At 41.5% G+C, this 19847-nt stretch overlaps 2 protein-coding genes across 2 annotated transcripts; one reads left to right on the forward strand and one right to left on the reverse strand.

The window, feature by feature from the left end:
* Window positions 1-2171: 2171 nt before the first annotated feature.
* Window positions 2172-8392, forward strand: DUXB (double homeobox B). The gene is given in 6 exon segments (XM_087827408.1): window positions 2172-2196; window positions 3693-3847; window positions 6174-6282; window positions 6640-6791; window positions 6846-6898; window positions 7741-8392. Coding segments are annotated over 6 exon segments (1146 nt in total).
* Window positions 8393-13112: 4720 nt separating this feature from the next.
* Window positions 13113-19749, reverse strand: TERF2IP (TERF2 interacting protein). Its single transcript, XM_016196787.2, has 3 exons — window positions 18999-19749; window positions 15069-15220; window positions 13113-14317 (listed from the first exon to the last, which is right to left on the reverse strand). The coding sequence occupies exons 1-3, from the start codon at window positions 19669-19671 to the stop codon at window positions 13922-13924; spliced, it is 1221 nt and encodes a 406-aa protein (XP_016052273.2). The 5' UTR covers window positions 19672-19749; the 3' UTR covers window positions 13113-13921.
* Between the last annotated feature and the right edge of the window lie 98 nt (window positions 19750-19847).

Genomic DNA, 19847 nt, shown 5'->3' on the forward strand with positions numbered 1-19847 from the left:
GGGGGGACCCCGCACTGCTCGTCCCAGCCGGTGAGACGGTCAGGGCCCGCGGGGGGACCCCGCTCTGCTCGTCCCAGCCGGGGAGACGGTGAGGCCCCGCGGGGGACCCCGCTCTGCTCGTCCCAGCCGGGGAGACGGTCAGGGCCCGCGGGGGGACCCCGCTCTGCTCGTCCCAGCCGGGGAGACGGTCAGGGCCCGCGGGGGGACCCCGCTCTGCTCGTCCCAGCCGGGGAGACGGTCAGGCCCGCGGGGGACCCCGCTCTGCTCGTCCCAGCCGGGGAGACAGGCCCCGCGGAGTTTCCATGGGGCAGGAACCGGGCCTCTGTAGTTGCGCGCTGGCTGTCAGCCAACCCGCAGCGCCCTTGTGGACACTGCCCGTGGTGCACTGCCCGTGGCTGCCAGCGGTGTGGTCAGAACGTGGCACGCAGGTGGGTCTCGGCGGGAATAGGTTTCTTTTCTTTCTTTCTTTTTTTAATCAAACTTGTTTTTGGCCAGTTACGTCAGGCCAGTTAAGGCCGAATCACAGATGTCTTAAATTTAGGCCTCATGAATGTATTCAGCTAATTCTGTATTCTTTATTTTTCTTCTTAAATATAACACCCCTTGATTTGCAATATATATATATATATATATAATTACCAATATTATATTAGTGATTATAGAATATATTTTCAGAATCTAGGACAATAATTTCTATGTTTATCATTAATACTTATATAGTATCATATGCAATATGTCTTGGCCAATAAATAAAGTGATATTCCTTTTATTGATGCCTTTTTTTTTTTTCCATTGCTTTTCAGAGAGAGTGGAAGGAAGAGAGAGAGAGAGAGAGAAACATCGATGTGAGACACACCGATTGGTTGTCTCCCACACACTCCCTGACCAGGGCCAGGGATCGAGCCTGCAACTGAGGCACCTGTGCCTGACTGGAAATGAACCCAGGACCCTTCAGTCCTCCAGCCAACACTCCAACCACTAAGCCAAACCAGCCAGGGCTTCACTTTATTTTTATTGTTGACGGTATTACAGATGCCCTGCCCCCCTTGCTGTCCTTATAGAACCACCTCCAGTACCCATATCATTTAATGTTCAACCAGAGAAACAGAATCAGGAGTGTTCTGAACTCAAGTTGCATAGGGGACTGGTGAAATTATACACATGTGGGCACATAGATACATACACACACATTTATAAAGACATTTATTATAAGGAATTGGCTTATGCACTTGCAGGGCCTGGATAGGCAAGAATGAGAGTTCTAGGGCAGGCCCTTGGAAGGGCAGGCCCTTGGAAGGCCAGGCTGAAACCCTGGCAGGAAAGAAAACTGTGAACAGGTGTGATTTCCTTTCCTTGGGGATGCCGAAGCTTTGCTCCTAAGACTTTCAATGATTGCATTGATTGCATTGGCCCCACTCAGCTTATTATCATCTCTTTCACATAAATCAGATTCTATAATTCAATCAATCCACCAAATACCTTCACAGCAATACCTAGATTAGTGGATTTTCTTAATAACTGTGGATTATAGACTAGCCCAGATGACATGTAAACCATACAATCCACGATGAAAAGAAATGTGTCAGTGAGAGCTGAGAAATACAAAGTCAGGTTATCTATATAATATTATAAAAATATTATCAAGCAAAAAAATTAAGAAGCAAGAGTTCTAAAACCTAGAAAAAAAATGTTTATATATGCATACATGTAAACTAGAGAGCACAGATTCTAAGTCATATTTGGAGAGATAATAGATATAAAATAGCCTGGTAGAATCTGTACTGCCTCTTAATCTGATCACTTCAAATTTCTTTCTAAATGTGTTAAATATTTGCCTGGTTGATGTGGCTTAGTGGTTGAACCAGGAGATCATGGTTTGACTCCTGGTCAGGGCACGTGTCCGGGTTTCGGGCTCCATCCCCAGTAGGGGGCGTGCAGGAGGCAGGAGGCAGTCGATCAACGACTCATCATTGATGTTTCTATCTCTCTCTCCCCCTCCCTTCCTCTCTCTGAAACCAATTTAAAAAATATGTTAAGTACTTAATTAAGGGATTAAATTGGAGGCTATTTAAGAGGCAGGTGGGTCACCCTGGGCGTTGATAAGCCCTGTGTCTTGGAGAGCTGCTCTGTTGCCTACTTCTCTCTGCAGGATCCAGGCACCTTTTCCCAAGATGGGTTTGAACAGCACTGCAAGTGGTAAGTTGCCATCTGCTTTTTGCTCTCTTCTTTAATAATTCCACATGAGTTGTTTATTTTCCAGAGTCTTTTAAGGTTAAAGTCACAGTCACCGATTAGAGAAATAGATTGTTGGAGCTAGGGGTGTTTTACAGTGATACACTGTGTCAGGGGATTGATGGGTGCTTTAAAGATGGAGACTTGGAATCTCAAATTTAAGATGTTATACAAAAGAAAAAACCTTCTGGGCAATATACCTGACATAAGAGATAGCCATGAGTCCCATATGTGGATTGTCAAAAGTTTTAAAGTTGACACTTTAAATGAAGAAAAATATATATATATAGGATACCTAAATATTTTATATTTAATTCTCCTAAAATGTACTTTTATCACAAAGTACCAGTTTTTGAGTATTTTTTTTATCCTATTATTTTTTCCATGTGCTACTTGTATCATTTATTTCCATTAGTTTTCCGAGCTCCTACTGCTTGCTATTCTCTTTGCATGTAATTTTGTGGATTTTCCATAACTTTTTCCTTTGGTAACTCAGATCATAGGCTGTCAATTTTTTACTATTGTATATATAAATACAAATTATATGTCTCCAATTTAGCATGACTGTAGCTGGATCCCTAAAGTAAAAACATAGAATACGGTCAAACCTCCGTTCTCAAATGTCTCCCATCTCTCTAACAATTCAGTTCTTGACCAAGTTCTTCAACAAAGAAAAATGTCTCATTTTTCTAACAAAACTTCAGTTCTAGACCTCACAACCCTTTCATGCTGATACATCAGCATGACAAAAAGCACCTCTTAAGCCACAAACAGAGGAGAGAATGTGAGTCATTTTACTGCTAACCCCCTGTTGTTCAAATCTCAGGAAATTGTGCTGTGAATATTTTCGTGGTTCTTTTGCTTTTGTTGCTGATGAAATGGATGATTAGCATAATTTTAAAACATAAAAAGGCCATCAAGTGTGCTGATAATGCTAAGGGGTGAAAGTGCTCACAAAACAATGATCACAGGCAATAGAAGAGAGAGAAAACCGGTTGATTTGGATAAACCAAAAGCAGTTAGCAGGTGGCAGCATTTCAGAAGCAATATGTGAAAAAGTGAAGATGCTGTACCCCCCCCCACGAGTGCTGAAAGTGCTTCGTTTGAGAATAGTAGGGGGTGATCCAATAAATTTAAGAAAAGAAGTGTTTGTTTATAGATTAAACAGTACATTAGATATGTACTGTATATAAGAAAGGTTAAAATGGAATCATTTAGAGGTCTAGAACGTATTAATTCAATTTGCATTATTTCTAATGGGAAAGGGTGATTCGGTTTTCCACCAAATCGCTTCTCGAATAGCCTTCCAGAACGAATTAAAATGTTCCAGAACAGAGGTTCCTCTGTAATCATTGGAACTACAGGCTTTCAACCTGAAATAAACGTAAGACATATGCGCACACAGTTTTTAATCCATAAACCCTTCCTTCATACTCCTCTCCCCATTTTCTCTTCACCAGGCGAACTACAGAAGGAAACCTGGAAAAGCAGGACTGTTTATAACCAGAGTCAAAAGTATATCCTTCAAAAACAGTTTGAACAAAACCCTTACCCTGATACAGCTACTAGGAAACAGTTGTCCAAGGAAATTGGCATTCCGGAGCGTAACATTCGGGTAAGCATTAGGTTTCTGTTTCATTATGTCCGAGTCAAGGTAAAGAGAAAAGCTGGGCTTAGCACCATCAGGCAATTCCCTTATGTCAGGTATATTGCCCAGAAGGTTTTTCCTGTTATATAACATCAAAAACAAAATAAAAGGGACAAGAACTCTGTTTATATCTTTTACCAGTGGGGGAAATATTGGTTGGGTATATTCACTGATGGAGGAGATATTACTAGCAAGACAGAAGACCTCAATTCTTGTCTTCTTGAGGGAAAGATTTTAATCAAGAGACAGTGTAGAAAAGAAAGCAAGAATTTATTGACCACAGCAAAAATATACTTAGGACAATGAAATGAGGAAGGGCACAGAAGCAGCAACATGAGAGCCTAGGCTGGGATGCTTTGGCTCACTTGAGAAGTCAGAGAAAAGGGGGAAAAAGGGAGCCTGGAGACAGGTTCAGGGGGTTAGACCGGGACAAGCTGCCACTGCCCATTGCTCCCCTGGTTGCAAGTCTCATGGGGTACCTTAGAGGTTAGGGTGTACATGCATGTGGGGGATGGAGAAGGAGAAGGGGTAGCAGGGGTGTGCTCCCTGGAGGGAGAGCATGCTGAGACCTTCATTTTCAGGGGTTTAAAGGCTGGGCATTTAGGGGAAGTCTTAGGGGCAGATCAATAGAATATTCATCAGCTTTATGCGGGTGTACCAAAATGAGATTTATTCTCTTAATTTGTCTGGGTGTAGTTGACAAATGGCACTTAATTGTATTTCTGTTATCTGTCTCCCTGAGTAGGGTGATCTGTTTACCCTCTAGTTGGGGAGGAAAAGTGCAAACCATTTACTCTTAAGTGTCCTTGGTTTAGGGAAGATAGAATATACTGATTCAGGCTCTCCCATAGGAGATACTTAAATCAATTTTAGCGAATATAGGAAATTAGATCACTATGATAATGATATGATATCATTAAGCATTGGAATATATACTGCAGAATAATTATTAATATGTAATTTTGAGGAAACTGTGGGGCAAGAACTCATGTAAGCTCCCCATTTTCAGACTAGGTTTTTCTCTTTTTAAATTACTATCTTAAATGTGATTCATAAACAGGAGTGTATGAAGTAAAATCCCATATTGTATTATTTTGAATAGAACTACTATGTAAAACTGAAACTAAGTTGGATTTCTTCAGTCAGCAAGAAGATAGCTGTAAACAATACAATTATACCAGGCAAAACAGTATTTAAAGCAATGAAGACAATGAAAATGTGCTTTTAGAGGAAAATAATGAGTTCAGATTTGGCTATAAGGTCCTCAGTCTGATGAGATGCTGGGAAAAAGAAATTTTTCTTTACTCTTCATGCATTTGTTCTGGGTATGGGGGATGGAGTTTACTCAAATCTCATCCTATGGGAGTATCTGGTGATTAGTTGAATGACAGATATTGGGCCCATTTGAACTGATGTGGAAGATGGCAAGTCCAGGAAACAATGTAGGATGAGTGTTCACTAATTTATTCATTAGTTTCTAGTTTCCACTTGTGCTTAAAACTTATGTAAAAAGACTTTGATTAATTAATTTAGAGAACAGATATAACCTTTTAGCGCAATGCCTGGGATATAAGAGTGGTTTCTTGAGTATTGGTCATCATTAATAGTGTAACTCTTATCACTAATTATCTAATTATAAAAAAAAATTCAGCCATAATTAGAAAGTACACTGCAATTGTGACTCCAGTAATGAGGAAACAAGCAAAGAGTTCACCTGTGTATGTTAGTGACAGTAATTCCACAATAAGGTATACAGGGTCTCTAGGAGTTTCCTAATCTATTGCTGACGATGGGATAAAACAAGTAAGAGGAAATGTGGACGTTAGTCTAGCTCCTGAGTGTAGCTAATTCTACTCCCCAGTTAAAGAAGTTATTTTCCAAGATCATGTCCATATATATTGTGTATTATGAAATGGTATTTCTTATGAAGAGATGACAGGGGCCACGAAGGCATTTAAACATTGAAGACCTGCTATGAGAGAGAGAGAGAGAAAGATTGGGGGAAAGAAATACTGATTTCCTTTGAGAGAACTAACAGTGTCTCTTAAATCAGGGAGATTTACTTAGAATATCATGAGGATGACTGTAAAAGAAATACTAACTTGAGCTGAGAGCAGATTGTGTGCTGTCCTGAATTGTATGGTAATAGTTACATCATCCTTAGGACAATACATCACCTTTTCCTCATGGATATTATCCCAATGGCAGTTGATCAATCAGTTTTATTAAATTGCACTGATATTTGCAATGACATAGACTGAGTTACATGATTTTCATGTCTTCTCCCACTTAGATTTGGTATAAAAACCACAGAAGAAAACAGAGAAAATTGGGATCTGAATGGTACTTAAGAAGAGATCAAACCCAGGAACAACAGCAGCAGCAGCAGCCTTGGACTCAAGGTAAGAACCCACAGATGCAAATGCATCTCTTCAGTGGGTCCCACTGAGAGTAAAAACTATTCTGCATGTTGTGTCCAAAATCTCCCCCAAAAGTCCGTATTTTAGAACCTAGTTACAGCTTGTTCTAGGCACTCTAGTGTCAAAAATATAAGCATGGTCCCACAGTTGGCTGGGACAGGCAAGTTCTTAGCTAGCAAGTGTCTGGGCCTTTTGGCCCTGCTGCTCTAAGCCTGGTGTCCCCTCAGGGGGATTCAGAGAGAGTAAGCATGGTCAGCCTTTTCTTCTCAACTTTGAGTTTCCAGTTCAGATGTGAAAACTGTCCTAAAAGCTGCCCTTTGTTCTTGTGTTATCCTGTAGAATACTTAGCAAAAAAAGCCAGTCAAGACCAGACATCCATCACAAAATCTCAATCAAACATCTTCATTCAAGCCTTTGAGAAAAACCTCTTCCCTGGTGTTGCAACCAGGAAAATGCTGTCTAAACAGGCAGACATTCAGGAGTCAATTCAAGTAAGTTCTTTGTCTGTGGCACCAAATATCTCCTATAATATTGCCCCCTCAAAGGTTGCTGGAAAAGGGTTGCCCTATCTTGAATTATCAGTCATCAAGGGTCAAAGGTATGGGATGGTAAAGACCTGGGCATTATAAGTCAGATTCTTATAAAAGGAAGAATTTTCACATCAAATTGTCAGTGGTGTGTCCATTGAAAATCACCAGCAGCAAAAAGGTGGGGAAATGTGAAAGTTAATACCTACCTTGTGTACACTCTGTCAGGTTTTCTATACTTTGGCACTGTTGTCACGTTGGGTCAGAGAATTCTTTCTTGTAATGGGCTGTCCTCTGCCTAATAGAATATTTTTCAGCATTCCTGGCCTCTACCAACTAGATACCCTGCCTACTTCCGACCATTTGTGACACCCCCCAAAATGTCTTTAGACTTAGCCAAATGTCTTCCAGATGGGGTACAGAATTGCCCCCCTTGAGTTACTTCTACCTAAGTTACAGGGACAGTGGTTTAGCGTATGTTAAATGCTCATACTAGGAAGCACATTCGTAGGTTTATCAGCATAGAAACCTTCAAAAACTTACTAACCTTTGTTCAGATTTATACAGGTGTATACAAGATATGTATCCTTATGCACACATCAGCAAAGCGGACAAAAATGTCAACCTGGTCAAAAGAACTTGTTTGTTCCTCCATTGTTATAATTAAAGGGAGGACTCTATGCCTTTTCAGCCAGTTTCAATTCATCTATTGCCGAGTGTGTTATGACCTCAATTTATGTGTTTGTATGTTTGTGTATACAAACACACACACACACACACACGCATACACACATTCACAAACACATACATACTGAACACATATTTCACATATGTATTGTGTGTGTATGTGTGTGTGTGTGTAAAACCACCCTGATATTAGGGCCTATGGTAATACTCCCTTTGCTTTACACAGTATGAGAAACAGTGCCAGAATTGCTTGTCTTATGATGTCTGTGTCTCCCCTTTTCCTTGCATACTTGTGGTTTTAGAACCGAAGATCTCCATACCCAGGGCAGAATAGAAGTAAGCCTGTGAATTCCTTGGTGGAAAGCCCAAATGGGACACCAGATCTGACAGCTCAGCAGCACCAAATCAACTTGTTCACTCTCCCAGGCAGGTCCCATCATTTTCCTTCCTCCAATTCTTTCAGCAATAACCAAGCATCTCTACCTGCTCTACTCCTATCCCATGTGTCCTTTGTCCCTTGTGTCAGCCAAGGACCAAGTGTCATGATGGGGCAGCCCATGCAGGCTGGGCAGGGAGGAGAGAACTCTCCTACCCAGACACTTACAAACTACCTGCCGATACTGCTGACTCCAGAAGGGGACCTCTCCGATACTCACTCTCCTTTCTGGACCCAAAACGAAGAAAAATGCCAGAATCACAAAGAACAGACTTCCACAGGAATACTACATTTGAAGGACTATTCTATGCCTCATCCTGAGCACAAAAAGCACCAATCACAGGATCTGGATCAGATGGACATATCTTACAGTATACAATGGTGGGATGAGTGCTGCCAGGCTCTGATTGCAAAATGGGACCCTCGAGAAGGGACACCCTAAGCCACACATCACACAGGTCAGCTGCAGAACCATCTCATTCCCTCAGTCTGCTGCATCAACAATATGTAGAAACCTCAAGCCTTTAGGTCAACTCCTGCAATCCCCAAATTTTCAGGAAAAGGTACAAACTTTTCTGAGTCCTGATCCACAGGAAAAGGACACTGCGGGATCCCAGTTGTGCCTTAATGAAGATTTTCAGGCTTCACGTGATACAAAGCTCACTTACCATTATTAATGAGAACTGTAAGCTCAAGGCAATGCTCTTCACCTATAACTTCGAGAAGTCACTTGAAGGAAATGACTAAAGAAAAGGCTAGCTGATGCTTAAGAAAATCACTAAAGAAATATCCAATTATGTGACGTTCGTGTAATAAAAATTTGTTTTAAAAAAGAAAAATATTACTTTTTTGTTCACTTATCAATTTGCATTGTTTTGTCTTACTGCTTTGTTTACTTTCCATGAGAAAGTATCAGAACAGGTTCAGTATACACACATGTAGTTCTACAGATATACCAGTTTTGCACTAATACACACATTTGTGAGCTAGACATCCTTACTGGTGCATTGTGTGCAAGTTTTCCTAGGTGTTTATACACTAAAGCACAAGTGCCAGAATATTCCAACATCAATGTTTATGTTCAAATTACACTCAGAAGTTATTTTTCCTAGTGTTAGCTGTACTTTCTTTATCACCTAGGTAATTAAAACTCACAAGCATATGTACATAGACACATATTAGTGGCACAAATCTACCAAAAAAGGGACCTGATATAATTATTAAGATATAAGTGTTAAGATTTGATACTGCGCAGATAGGGCGGCTTAAATGACAAATTTATTTTCTCACACTTCTCGAGAATGGACTTCCAAGCTCAAAGTGTATACAGGCTTGGTTTCTTCTGAGGCCTCTCTGTTTGCTATGATGATGGCCATCTTCTCATGTCCTTAAATGATCTTTCCTCTGTGTGCACGTCCCTGGTGTGCCTGTTGGTGCATCCAAATTTCTTCATTTTTTAATCCTCACCCAGGAATATTTTTTCCATTGCTTTTCAGAGAGTGGAAGGGAGAAAGAGACACATTGATTGGTTGCCTCCTACACATGCCCTGACTGGAGCCGGGGATCGAGCCTGCAACTGAGGTAAGTACCCTTGGCTGTAATCGAACCCAGGACCCTTCAGTCCACGGGCCAACACTCTAACCACTGAGAAAAACCAGCTAGGCTTTTTTTGTACAATTTTATTTCATATATATTTTATTTTAGAGAGAGAGGAAGGGAGAGAGTTAGGGATAGAAACATCAATAAGAAACACTGATTGGCTGCCTCCTGCACCTTCCCATTGGGGATTGAGCCCGCAACCCCTGACTGGGAATCAAACTGAGGGCCTCTTGGTTCATAGGTTGATGTTCAACCACTGAACCACACCAGCTGGGCTCTTTTTTTTTTTTCCTTTTAAGATTTTTACTGATTTTTAGAGAGGAAGGGAGAGGGAGAGAAACATCGATGTGAAAGGGAAACATTGATGTGAGAGGGAAACATCAATCAGCTGCCTCCTGCATGCCCCCTACCAGGGATCAAGCCTGCAACCCAGGCACATGCCCTGACCAGGAATAGAACCAGCAACCTTTCGATGCATGGGAGGGAGCCCAACCGAGCCACACTGGTCAGGGCTCCAAATTTTTTCTTGAATTTCATTTTCTTAGATTCAAGTGCATTGGCTCTGGCTTAGGTTTTGGTTTGCTTAAGAGGGTACTAAAGCCACCCAGTCTAATGGCCTTGTTTAACTACTTTATCATCTATAAAAAAGTTTGGGGATTTTTTTTTTTGAGAGAGTAAGAGAGAGAAACACCAATTTTTGTTGGTCCACTTATTTATGCACTCATTGGTTGATTCTTGTATGTGCCCTGACTGGGGACCGAACCTGCAACCTTGGCATATGGGGACGACACTAACCAACTAAGCTACCCAGCCAGGGCCAAGAAACTGTTTTCAAAAAGTTTGCCTGGCCGGTGAGGCCCAGTGATTTAGTGTCAACCCATGAACCTGGAGGTCACGGTTCAGTTTCCAGTCAGGGCACAAGCCTGGGTTTCAGGCTCAATCCCCAGTAGGGGGGCATGCAGGAGGCAGCCAGTCAATGTCTCTCTCTCATCATTAATGTTTCTATCTCTCCCTCTCCCTCACTTTGAAATCAATAAAAACATTTTTTTTAAAAAAGTTTCCACTGTCCACTTTAAAAATGTTAGAAAACAATCTGATTACTTAATTTTGATATCAATTAAATAGATAAACCATCAGACACAACAGTCATCATCAGCAAGCTGCTCTGCAGAGCCCAGAGGAGCTCTTCAAATCTTTTACACAAACTATGACCTCATGTCTGAGGCAGCTCCAGGTGGCAAGTAATGAACTCACAAAACAGCCTGACATATTCCCTAGAAAGATCCCAGTGACAGTAAATTATCAAAACTGAAAGCTGCAGATAGAAAATTCAAAAGAAAGAACAACTGGGGGAAGCCCTTCTTGTTGACAGACACAACTAAAATACTGGAAGCTGCAGAACCTAAGAGGAAAATATATATGCAGTGAGTTTCAAGGTGATGGTTATTATTGATAGAGAAGCACACACTGCATTTGCTATAAGAAAACATGCTCAGGAAGCAAATTAAAAACCCTAACCACCTGATTTTTGTTTGGGTATTTGCCCTCCCTTCAGGCCAAATTCCTAAGCAAGGTTACACAATCAGCAGCCCAAGGACGACAGACCTTGATTAATCTACATCAAGTCAACTTCACTTAGGAGTTAGGAAGGGGCATGTGCCATAATTCTGGCCAATGGGAAGTCTAGGAGGGGCTTCTGGGAAAGGCTGCAGACCAATACTGGAAGATACCTGAAGGAAATCCTCCCTTTTGCTGTTGGAACTGTAGCAGCCACCTTTCAGCCACAATGGAAGCAGCCCATGGGATAAGCTAAGAAGGGCAAAGTAGAGAAAAATGGAACCCCGAAGCCACTCTACCTCAGGACTTCTTGTTATATATACAAGATATAAATCCCCTTATTGTTCGAAGTCTTTGGGTCATGTTTTCTCTTACATGCAACTAAATACACCTTATTCATATAGGCAGGTGGGCATATGATCCAGCAAATAGCATTAGACGAAAAATAAGAGATCAGAACAGTTCAAGCAGCAAACAGCTTAGTTTTAAAACTCAACTGCCACTGCTTAAAAGGAATGGAAAACAATCCCAAGAGCAAAACTCATTGCTGCACGGAAAAATGAGACAAAAAGGAAATGTTTATGCCACTAATTAAGTTGTACAAGTTACTTTAGGCCTAGAAATTTTCAAAAGTTGAAATATGGGGTCAGGTGGTGGGTTGGTGGGGGAGGAAGTGAGGAAGGCCCAGCAGTCAAGAGCTACAATGAGTAAGAAATAATGTATCCCAGAGCGCAAACAGAAAAGCAGAGCCAGATTCATGAAGTCGAGAAAACCAAAGGACAAGAATCTGACAGCTTATGGAAGAGGCATCCCATCTTCAGGACTTGAACAGTTGATCTTTAGAGTCAATGCAACCATAGCTCAATGCCATTAACCATTAAGATCCAACTGTTTCCTTGCTTAGATCTGTGTTCCCAAAAATACTTCTCATAATTTGTTTCCCTACATATATCTCCCAGCCTAAAAGACGAAATGACCAGAGAAATAATAAAACTAGATATTTTAAAAGCTAGTGGCTTATTAGGAGCAATGTAAGTTGGTGTGTGTTTGGATTAAACATGTCTTTTGGGAGTCTGGGTATAATAAACCAGACCCCCTTTTGTGCCTGCTTTGACAAAACTGGAATTTCTAGTCCAGTAAAGCAAATAGACTGTGGTAGCTTTACTAAAGGTACAGACATCCTAGATAACATCAAATGCTCACCACCCAACCCTTCCCAATCCCCATTTAATAATTACCAATTGTAGGGAGCTACAATTATTACTGGGAGTGGTTTACCTTCCATCATATTAAGGAACAGGGAAAGGTTAAGCACTTTGATTTAGGCTGAGTCCTCCCAAAGCTGACTCAAGAAGAATGTGTGTGCTTTGAGGATGCACTAGTAGGGAAGTGTGGATGTGAAACATGAGAAAGAAGCCTATGCAGGATACATTCATAAACCAATTACCACAGTGGGAAACTATGTTTATTTCTACTGGGGACCTCTGAAAGATGGCATGAAAACCATTATCCCATTCACGGAGTAATTCTCAAATACGTATTCAGTTGTGCTATTTCTTTGATCAGCAAGCTGGGTACACAACCTCGAATTTCCACAGTCCACTAGCCGAAAGCCACCCCACAGCACTTCAAGCAGGCAGAAAGCCTCAAGCAGGTGCTTGCAGAACTCCTGTTGGTGGCATGTGGGGGAATGCTGACTGCCTAGGGGATACAGGTGGGACACTGACACCTCCTGTTACACATATGATGGTTCCTGATTGTTCCATCTTGGCTTCTCTCCCCTTTGGCTCTCAGCAGTTCACCTTATTTTGCCATCTTTCATAGTCTGTAACACAGACCTTCTCTTTGCTCCATTCAGAAGAACTAGTCTTTTTCTAATGGCCTAACAGTTCTAAAATGGAAGCGCTTTGTTATTTATCTAATTAATAACAAGCAAAAATGTCAGTTACTTTATGGTTTTTATACCTAAAAGTTTTTGTGAATACAATCAAACACTTGTTGGAGACTCGAATACAAAGTTCCATTTATTTTCAATAACAAAAGCAACACAACAAAGAGGAATTAATTCACTAATTTTTAAATCTAACACACCCTTAGCACAAAACTATCCTCAATAAATAGAAACACATTACTAGTAACAGAGACTATTCTTGAGACTCTTGAGGGTTTGTGGGTATTTTAAACAAAACTGGATGGTAGGTAAAGAAACACACACTAGATACTTGACTGACAAGGACTCAAAGAACAGCCAAGGAGCACGGTCCCCAAATATTAAGTTAGCAAAGAAAACATGGGGTTTTAAAAGCAGTTTAGAAATCAGAGCTCACTGGGGGATGAAAGGGTTTGGGTTAGTCCATGTTCAAGGCTTTGCAATGAAATCTTTCCGTATTTCTAGATTCTTGACTTGGAATCTATTACAATCTAGAGGAGCTTCTGCCAAAAGATAGGAGGCTCTTTACTCACATTGCCTGAAAAGACCTGTCTCCTAATTTTCCTCCTTTGACTTGGTCACTAGCTCCTGACAGGTTCCAAGATTACTATGTAGAACCAACCTTTCTCTGGTTTATATTTTCCTTCAAGAAACACACTCATACTGCAGGGACAGCTCTAAGTATATCCAGTATCTTTTACTTTTACCCTCCTACACAACTCCACGTGGCTACAAAATCTAGGACTCACAGAGCAATGACAGCATTGGTCAGGAGACAAGTGTCAGTTCCAATATGAGAATCTCTAAAGTTCAATGGTCACAACATTTTTTTTTTTTTACCACCTCATCTGCCACACCTTTTTTCTTTTCTCATTATCCTGTCAATTATTTCTTTCGGAATTCAATTCTTCGAGCTACATTCTGAGCACCAAATTTTTTGACCAATGTATCTCGGGCATCCTCATCACCTTTTTGCAAATCTAAGTCATCCTGTCGGGACCAAATGGGATACCCATCAGCCCTCTGACCAGACTCTAAAAAGGAGGTAGTAGCCTCCAGCTCACCACTATTTTTTAGGAAGGCCTGTGTAACTGTTGACAGATCCAAGTTAAACTTTTCCATTAACTGCCGGATGATCTTAATGGCAGCTCCCACCTCTGGTGGAGAAACTTTTTCTTCTTCTTCCTCCTCATCAGGCTGTGTTTCTGAGTCTTCCTCAGGTGTGGGTGGATCATCATCACACATTGTTATATGTATTTCAAAATCAGGGCTTTCCTCCACCTAGAAAAAGTGATAAAACAAATCAGTCTAATTACCCAGTTACAAATACTCTTGCAACATCTGGTCTCTCCCAACTACCACCACCTTTTCCTTTTCACTCTAGTCACACTGGACTTCCCTCCTTTATTTGTCTTGAAAATGTGTGTATATGTATATATATCTTTGTATGTATATATGTACATACATGACAGGATAAGGAAGTGTATATAGGTGGTATATGCGTGTGTGTGTGTGTGTGTATAATTAACTACGGTATCCCAATAGAACATCAGAAATTACACTATAATGATGATTAAATATGGGATTCCAACTAAGTAGTAGAAGCTAGACTGAATATGGGAGAGCTAAAAACATCCTAAAAAGCTCTAAATACACAAAAACCTAAACTTGCTTGGTTAAAAAGTTAAACTATTTTAAAAATTACATTTATGTTCCTGAGAAGCATAAAAACATTTTTATAAGATGTTAACTTTGAAAAACATAAACATACTAATATCAGAGTACTAAAAATGCGATGCTTTATAGTGATTAAAAATAATTCTCCCCAACTTTTCTACCTCTCCCTCTCAAGATTTCCTGTCAAAAAAGCAAAAGTTACATGCCTGGAACCTCCACTCTCCATTTTCCTCTTCCACCTTGAACTTCTCTCTCACCTTTCTGGGAGTTGGGTGTATGAAAAGGGTAGATTTGATGACCAATTTCAAAGAAGAATGGAGGTATAGAAAAAATGAGTTACGTCTAGTTAACATACCACAACCTCCTCAAACTCCCGGGTGGCTTCCATAAGCATCTTTTTGACTGCTTCTTCATTCTCCTTGCTCTCTTCCTTTACAAACTCTTCTTCTTCCTCTTCTTCCTCCTCTTCTCCTTCAGGCAAGTCAGGAGTTCTCTTATTCTGTGGTTCTATTACAGAGAAGAACAGCGCTAGATTAGAATGAGCCTCTTTTACAGAAAACAAAAATACAGCCCATGCTGTGTGAGCTCTGGGTCAAAAGTGAGCCTGTACTTTTTTTTCCATTAGAAGGAAGACATCGGTTTTTGATCAGAAGGAGAAGAGAAACATAAGACATGCATGCTCAATAATTTCTACTTTTGCTTCTAAAAAGTTGTACTGTCCAAAAGGTGATAATTTTCCTAGGTTCAATAAAAATACTCTTCAAGCTTAATTCATTTTTTGCCTTATATTAATGGACTTTGCAAATTAACAAAACTGTGGAATAAACTGGGTTCTCTGGGAAGCAGATCCTGAGATAAAGGTTACTATGTTAGGTGTTTATGAGAGAGCATTCCTAAGAAAACCCCCACTGAAAAGAAGAAAGCAGGAAGGGCAGAGAAAAGTTAAGCTGTGAAAGAGTGCCAACCAGTCCTCAGCTGAAGCTACAAAGGTCCTTCAGAGTTGAGCCAAGACTTTATATAGTCGCCGGATGCCAGCTGCCCTAAGATGACAGGACTTGATCCCTAGTCGGGGAGGGTACAAAAGGCAACGCCAACAGATAAATGTTTATCTTTCTCTCTCCCTTAGCATGTCCTTGGGTGAGGACTAGAATAACAAATAAAAATCCCAAAAGTCTGGATTTAAAGGAATAGATGTAAAAAAACTGACCATGAACTATAATCAGGTGAAGCTGGGCAATGGGTATATGCAATGTAGTTTATTATACTATTCTACTTTTGTAAATGTTTGAAATTTTCTATAATAAAATGAATAAATTATGGTTCATTCACATAATGAAATACAATGCAATCAATAAGTAAAGAATGAGTCGAAGCAACTCACAGACACAAAGACTTCAAGGTCTATCATTAAGTTCAAACAAGCAAACTACAGAACTGAATTCTAGTACACTAGTATTATCATGAACAAAAAGGACACATAACAAGGACAGTAGTAGTGGTTACCTCTGGGAGTGGAACCAGGGGTATTTAGCAGGGAGACTTACTTTTCACGATGTACCCTTCAGTACTGAGTACATCTGTAGGATCAATTCCTAGAAGCAATATTGCCACGGTTAAAAGTACAAGCAATTTAAACAATGTTAGATGTTTTCAAAATGCTCTCCAAAGGAATTGTACCAATTTCCTTTTATTGACAATGTAGGAGTGTACTTGTTTTCATATACCTCATTAACTTTGGACATTACTCATTTTGTTAATTTTTGCCAATTTAATAGATAAAATGACATTTCCTTGCTATGGTTTACTTTAAACATACACACATTTATTATTTCACAGCTTCCATGGGTCAGAAGTCCAAGCATGGCTTATTTGGTCCTCTGTTCAGGGTCTAGTTTACTTTTATTTATTTAATAATATTTCTGCATTCGTTTATTGGCATTTCCTTTTCTGGAAACGTCTTATTCCATTTCCTTTGCTCATTTTTCTACTCATTTTCCTTTTAGTTACTAACTTCTGCCAGCTCCTTGGATATTAAGGAAACTAATGCTGTTGCAATTTATTCAGAATATTTTTCCAGTTTGCCCTGACTCTATCATGAGAAGCTTTTAAGTAATCAAATATAGAAAACCTTTTCTCAGTCTTCTTGGTTTCAGGATTATCACCATGCTAATATTAAAAAGTATATTCATATTTTCTCTTAGTCATTTTAGGATTTTAATTTTTACATTTAATATCTGATCATCAAACTACTACTTTGAGTTGGGTGAATCAGCCTAATTTTGTCCCAAGTCGCAGGCAAATGGCTTGCCAGTAATTCCAACACCACTGATTTAAAAGCAAGGTCCTACGTGATTTACTTCACCCATACACCTAGCCCTGTCCTCTGTCCTAGAATTTTCCCCTTCCGCCTTTTTTAAAACTCCTCACCTGAGGATACTTTTTCCATTGCTTTTCAGAGAGAGTGGAAAGGGAGAGACAGAGAAACATTAGTGTGAGAGAGACACATCAATTGGTTGCCTCCCGCACTTGAGACCAGGGCAGGGGATCGGGCCTGAAACTGAGATACATGCCCTTGGCCGAAATCAAACCCTGGACCCTTCAGTCCACGGACTGATGCTCTAACCAATGAGCAAAACCAACCAGGGCTAGAATTCTCCCTCTTGCTTACTCCATTCCAGCTACAGTGATCTCTTTGCTGCTCCAAGAATATATTTCCACCTCAGAGCCTTTACACTTAATCCCTCTATCTGGAACACTTCCTCAGATAACCACCTGGCTTACTCTTTCATTTCCTTTGGTCTCTGCTCAAATATCAACTTATCATTGACCTTCACTATCACCCTATAGAAAACAACCTCCTCCCCAACCTTTACCCTGATTTTTCTCTATAGCACTTACCACTTCCCAGCTAGCATGTTAAGCTCCAAGACCACAGGGACTTTTACTTATTGTTACATCCCAGCAGGATAACAGTGTCTGGCACTCAAATATCTGTTGAATGAATAAATCTGAAATGTCACTTTTACCAAAAACAACAGGAGAAATAGATTTTAACTCCCCAGACTTCAACTGTTATAAGGAATAGTCACATAAGAGAAGGGAAGTAGGGGGAAAGCATGCCCCTTTAAATAAAAGGGTCTGTCAATCTAAGTTGTCAATATTATGTAAAAAGTGAAGCAACTTAAAGGCTTTGCACTGAGTACTAACCATGCCAGAATTTCAATATTCAACTGCCTTAAAAACTCACTTCACCCATGAGACCAGAAGGTGACATCCAACTGCCCAGAACCTTCTTATGTGGATGGATACACATTCAATTAAGCCAAAACAGGCAAATAAACTGATCTGGCTTGCCTTTAAAATGGCTTATACTGAATCTACCTGATCACAGGAGAAATACTTCTTTAAACTGGTGGTTGCCAGAGAGGAGGGGACTGGGGGGACAGGCCAAGTAGGTAAGGGGGATTAAGAGGTACAAACTTCCAGTTATGAAATAAGTCACTGGGATGTAATGTACAGCACAGGGCAGCGATTTTCAACCTTTCTCATCTCATGGCACACAAGCTAATTATTAGAATTCAACAGCACACACAAAAATATATTTCTTGACGATCTTACAAAAAAAAAAAAAATACAAGTTTGATTCTTTCACATCCGAGGGCTACTGTGTTGGCTGTTGTCATTTTTTTATTTGACAATCTAAGGGAAAAGAGAGTCAGGTTTTGCATGTTTTACAAACTCTTGCAGCACACAGCTGATAATCGCTGGCGTAGGGAATATAGCCAATAATGTAACTTTGTATGGTGACAGATGGTTACTAAACTTACGATTACTTCATAATGTATAAAAATATCTAATCACTACGTTGTACACCTGAAACTAACATAATCTTGTACATCGCCTGTAGTTCAATAAATAAATGAATGATTGGTTAAAATAAAATAGAACGACTCTGAAATATCTCTGATAAAGACACCCAAGAAGCTGGTTCCCCCGATGCCTCCGGGGAAGAAAACTGGATAGCTAGCTGGTGGGTAGAAGGGGAGAGTTTTCTGTATATAGTAGTCTTTTTACACCACTTGAGTATCAAACCACGGCAATATCCTAGATACTGGAAAAGGAAATTGAAGCGATTAAGAAATGGTGCAGTTTTACCCGGATGTCACAGGGGAGGGACCGGACGAAGACACCAACGGCGTCAAAATGGACGCCAGACCGAAAGGGGGCTGGACGATCCGCCCCCACCGGCACAGGTATAGGCTGAGGGACCCGCACCAGGCCTCACCCCCGCTTTCGGCAGCCTCCGGGTCTTCCTCAGCTTTCCGCTTGAGTTTCTGGGAGGACGGGCTCACCGGGGCGTCCCCCAGCAAGTACTTATGCTCCTGGCCCCGCAGGTGCTTCAAGTAGCGGTCCTTCAGGGACTGCCACGAGTGCTGAGTGAGCGAGCTTTTCTCCATCGCTTTCCACAAGGCGTTGCCCGTGACGGAGCTGGTCGAACGGGCATTTTCCTTCACATAGGTCAAGATGGCCACGTCGTCCGCATCGGTGAAGGCGATCCGCCCCGTCAGCGGCTGCCCGTCGGCCTCCGCGGCGGCGCCCTCGGCCTGAGCCCCGGGCTTCGTCTCTGGTGCCTGGTCGGCCGCCGGGGCCAGGCCCAGCCGATAGGCCTCCAACTCGAGCCTCTCGTTGCGCTCCACGCAGTCTAGAACGTACTGCGTGGAGATGAAGTCGCCCGAGGCCTCGGCCGCCACCTCCCCGGGCTGCGCCAGCAGCACCGCCCCGGGCTCCTGCACCCGGCACAGGGTACCGCCGCCGTGCAGGATGAGCGTCGACAGCCGGCGTTTCGCCGGGCTGGGACGCACGTAAAACGACATGGAGCTGCCATCTTCCCTCACGAACAGAGTCGAGGAATGAGTGGGCCCGTTGGGGTCTTTCCCCAGATCCATCGCCTCCGCCATAGCTGACGCCGGACCCCGGGAGAACTGGGTACCTAGCTCAGCTGACAGACCTGAGGTAACGCTCGCGACGCCTCGGCTACAAAACCCCGCGCTGCGCCTGCGCGGCGGCAGCGCCTAAGGAGTACCGCCCCCTCTCTCCGGAAGAGGCGGGGCTTCCTCCAGGCCGTGACCTGGAA

This window comes from Miniopterus natalensis, chromosome 18, assembly GCF_054644295.1.
Source record: "Miniopterus natalensis isolate mMinNat1 chromosome 18, mMinNat1.hap1, whole genome shotgun sequence".
NCBI lineage: Eukaryota > Metazoa > Chordata > Mammalia > Chiroptera > Miniopteridae > Miniopterus > Miniopterus natalensis.

Excerpts from the sequence above, each read along its gene's own strand:
- TERF2IP (XM_016196787.2), bottom strand. The coding sequence starts at position 19,671 with ATGGCGGAGGCGATGGATCTGGGGAAAGACCCCAACGGGCCCACTCAT. Across the intron at positions 15,221-18,998 it reads GGAGGCTGCCGAAAGCGGGG|AACCACAGAATAAGAGAACT; the intron begins GTGAGGCCTGGT and ends TCTCTGTAATAG. Across the intron at positions 14,318-15,068 it reads GGGAGTTTGAGGAGGTTGTG|GTGGAGGAAAGCCCTGATTT; the intron begins GTATGTTAACTA and ends CACTTTTTCTAG.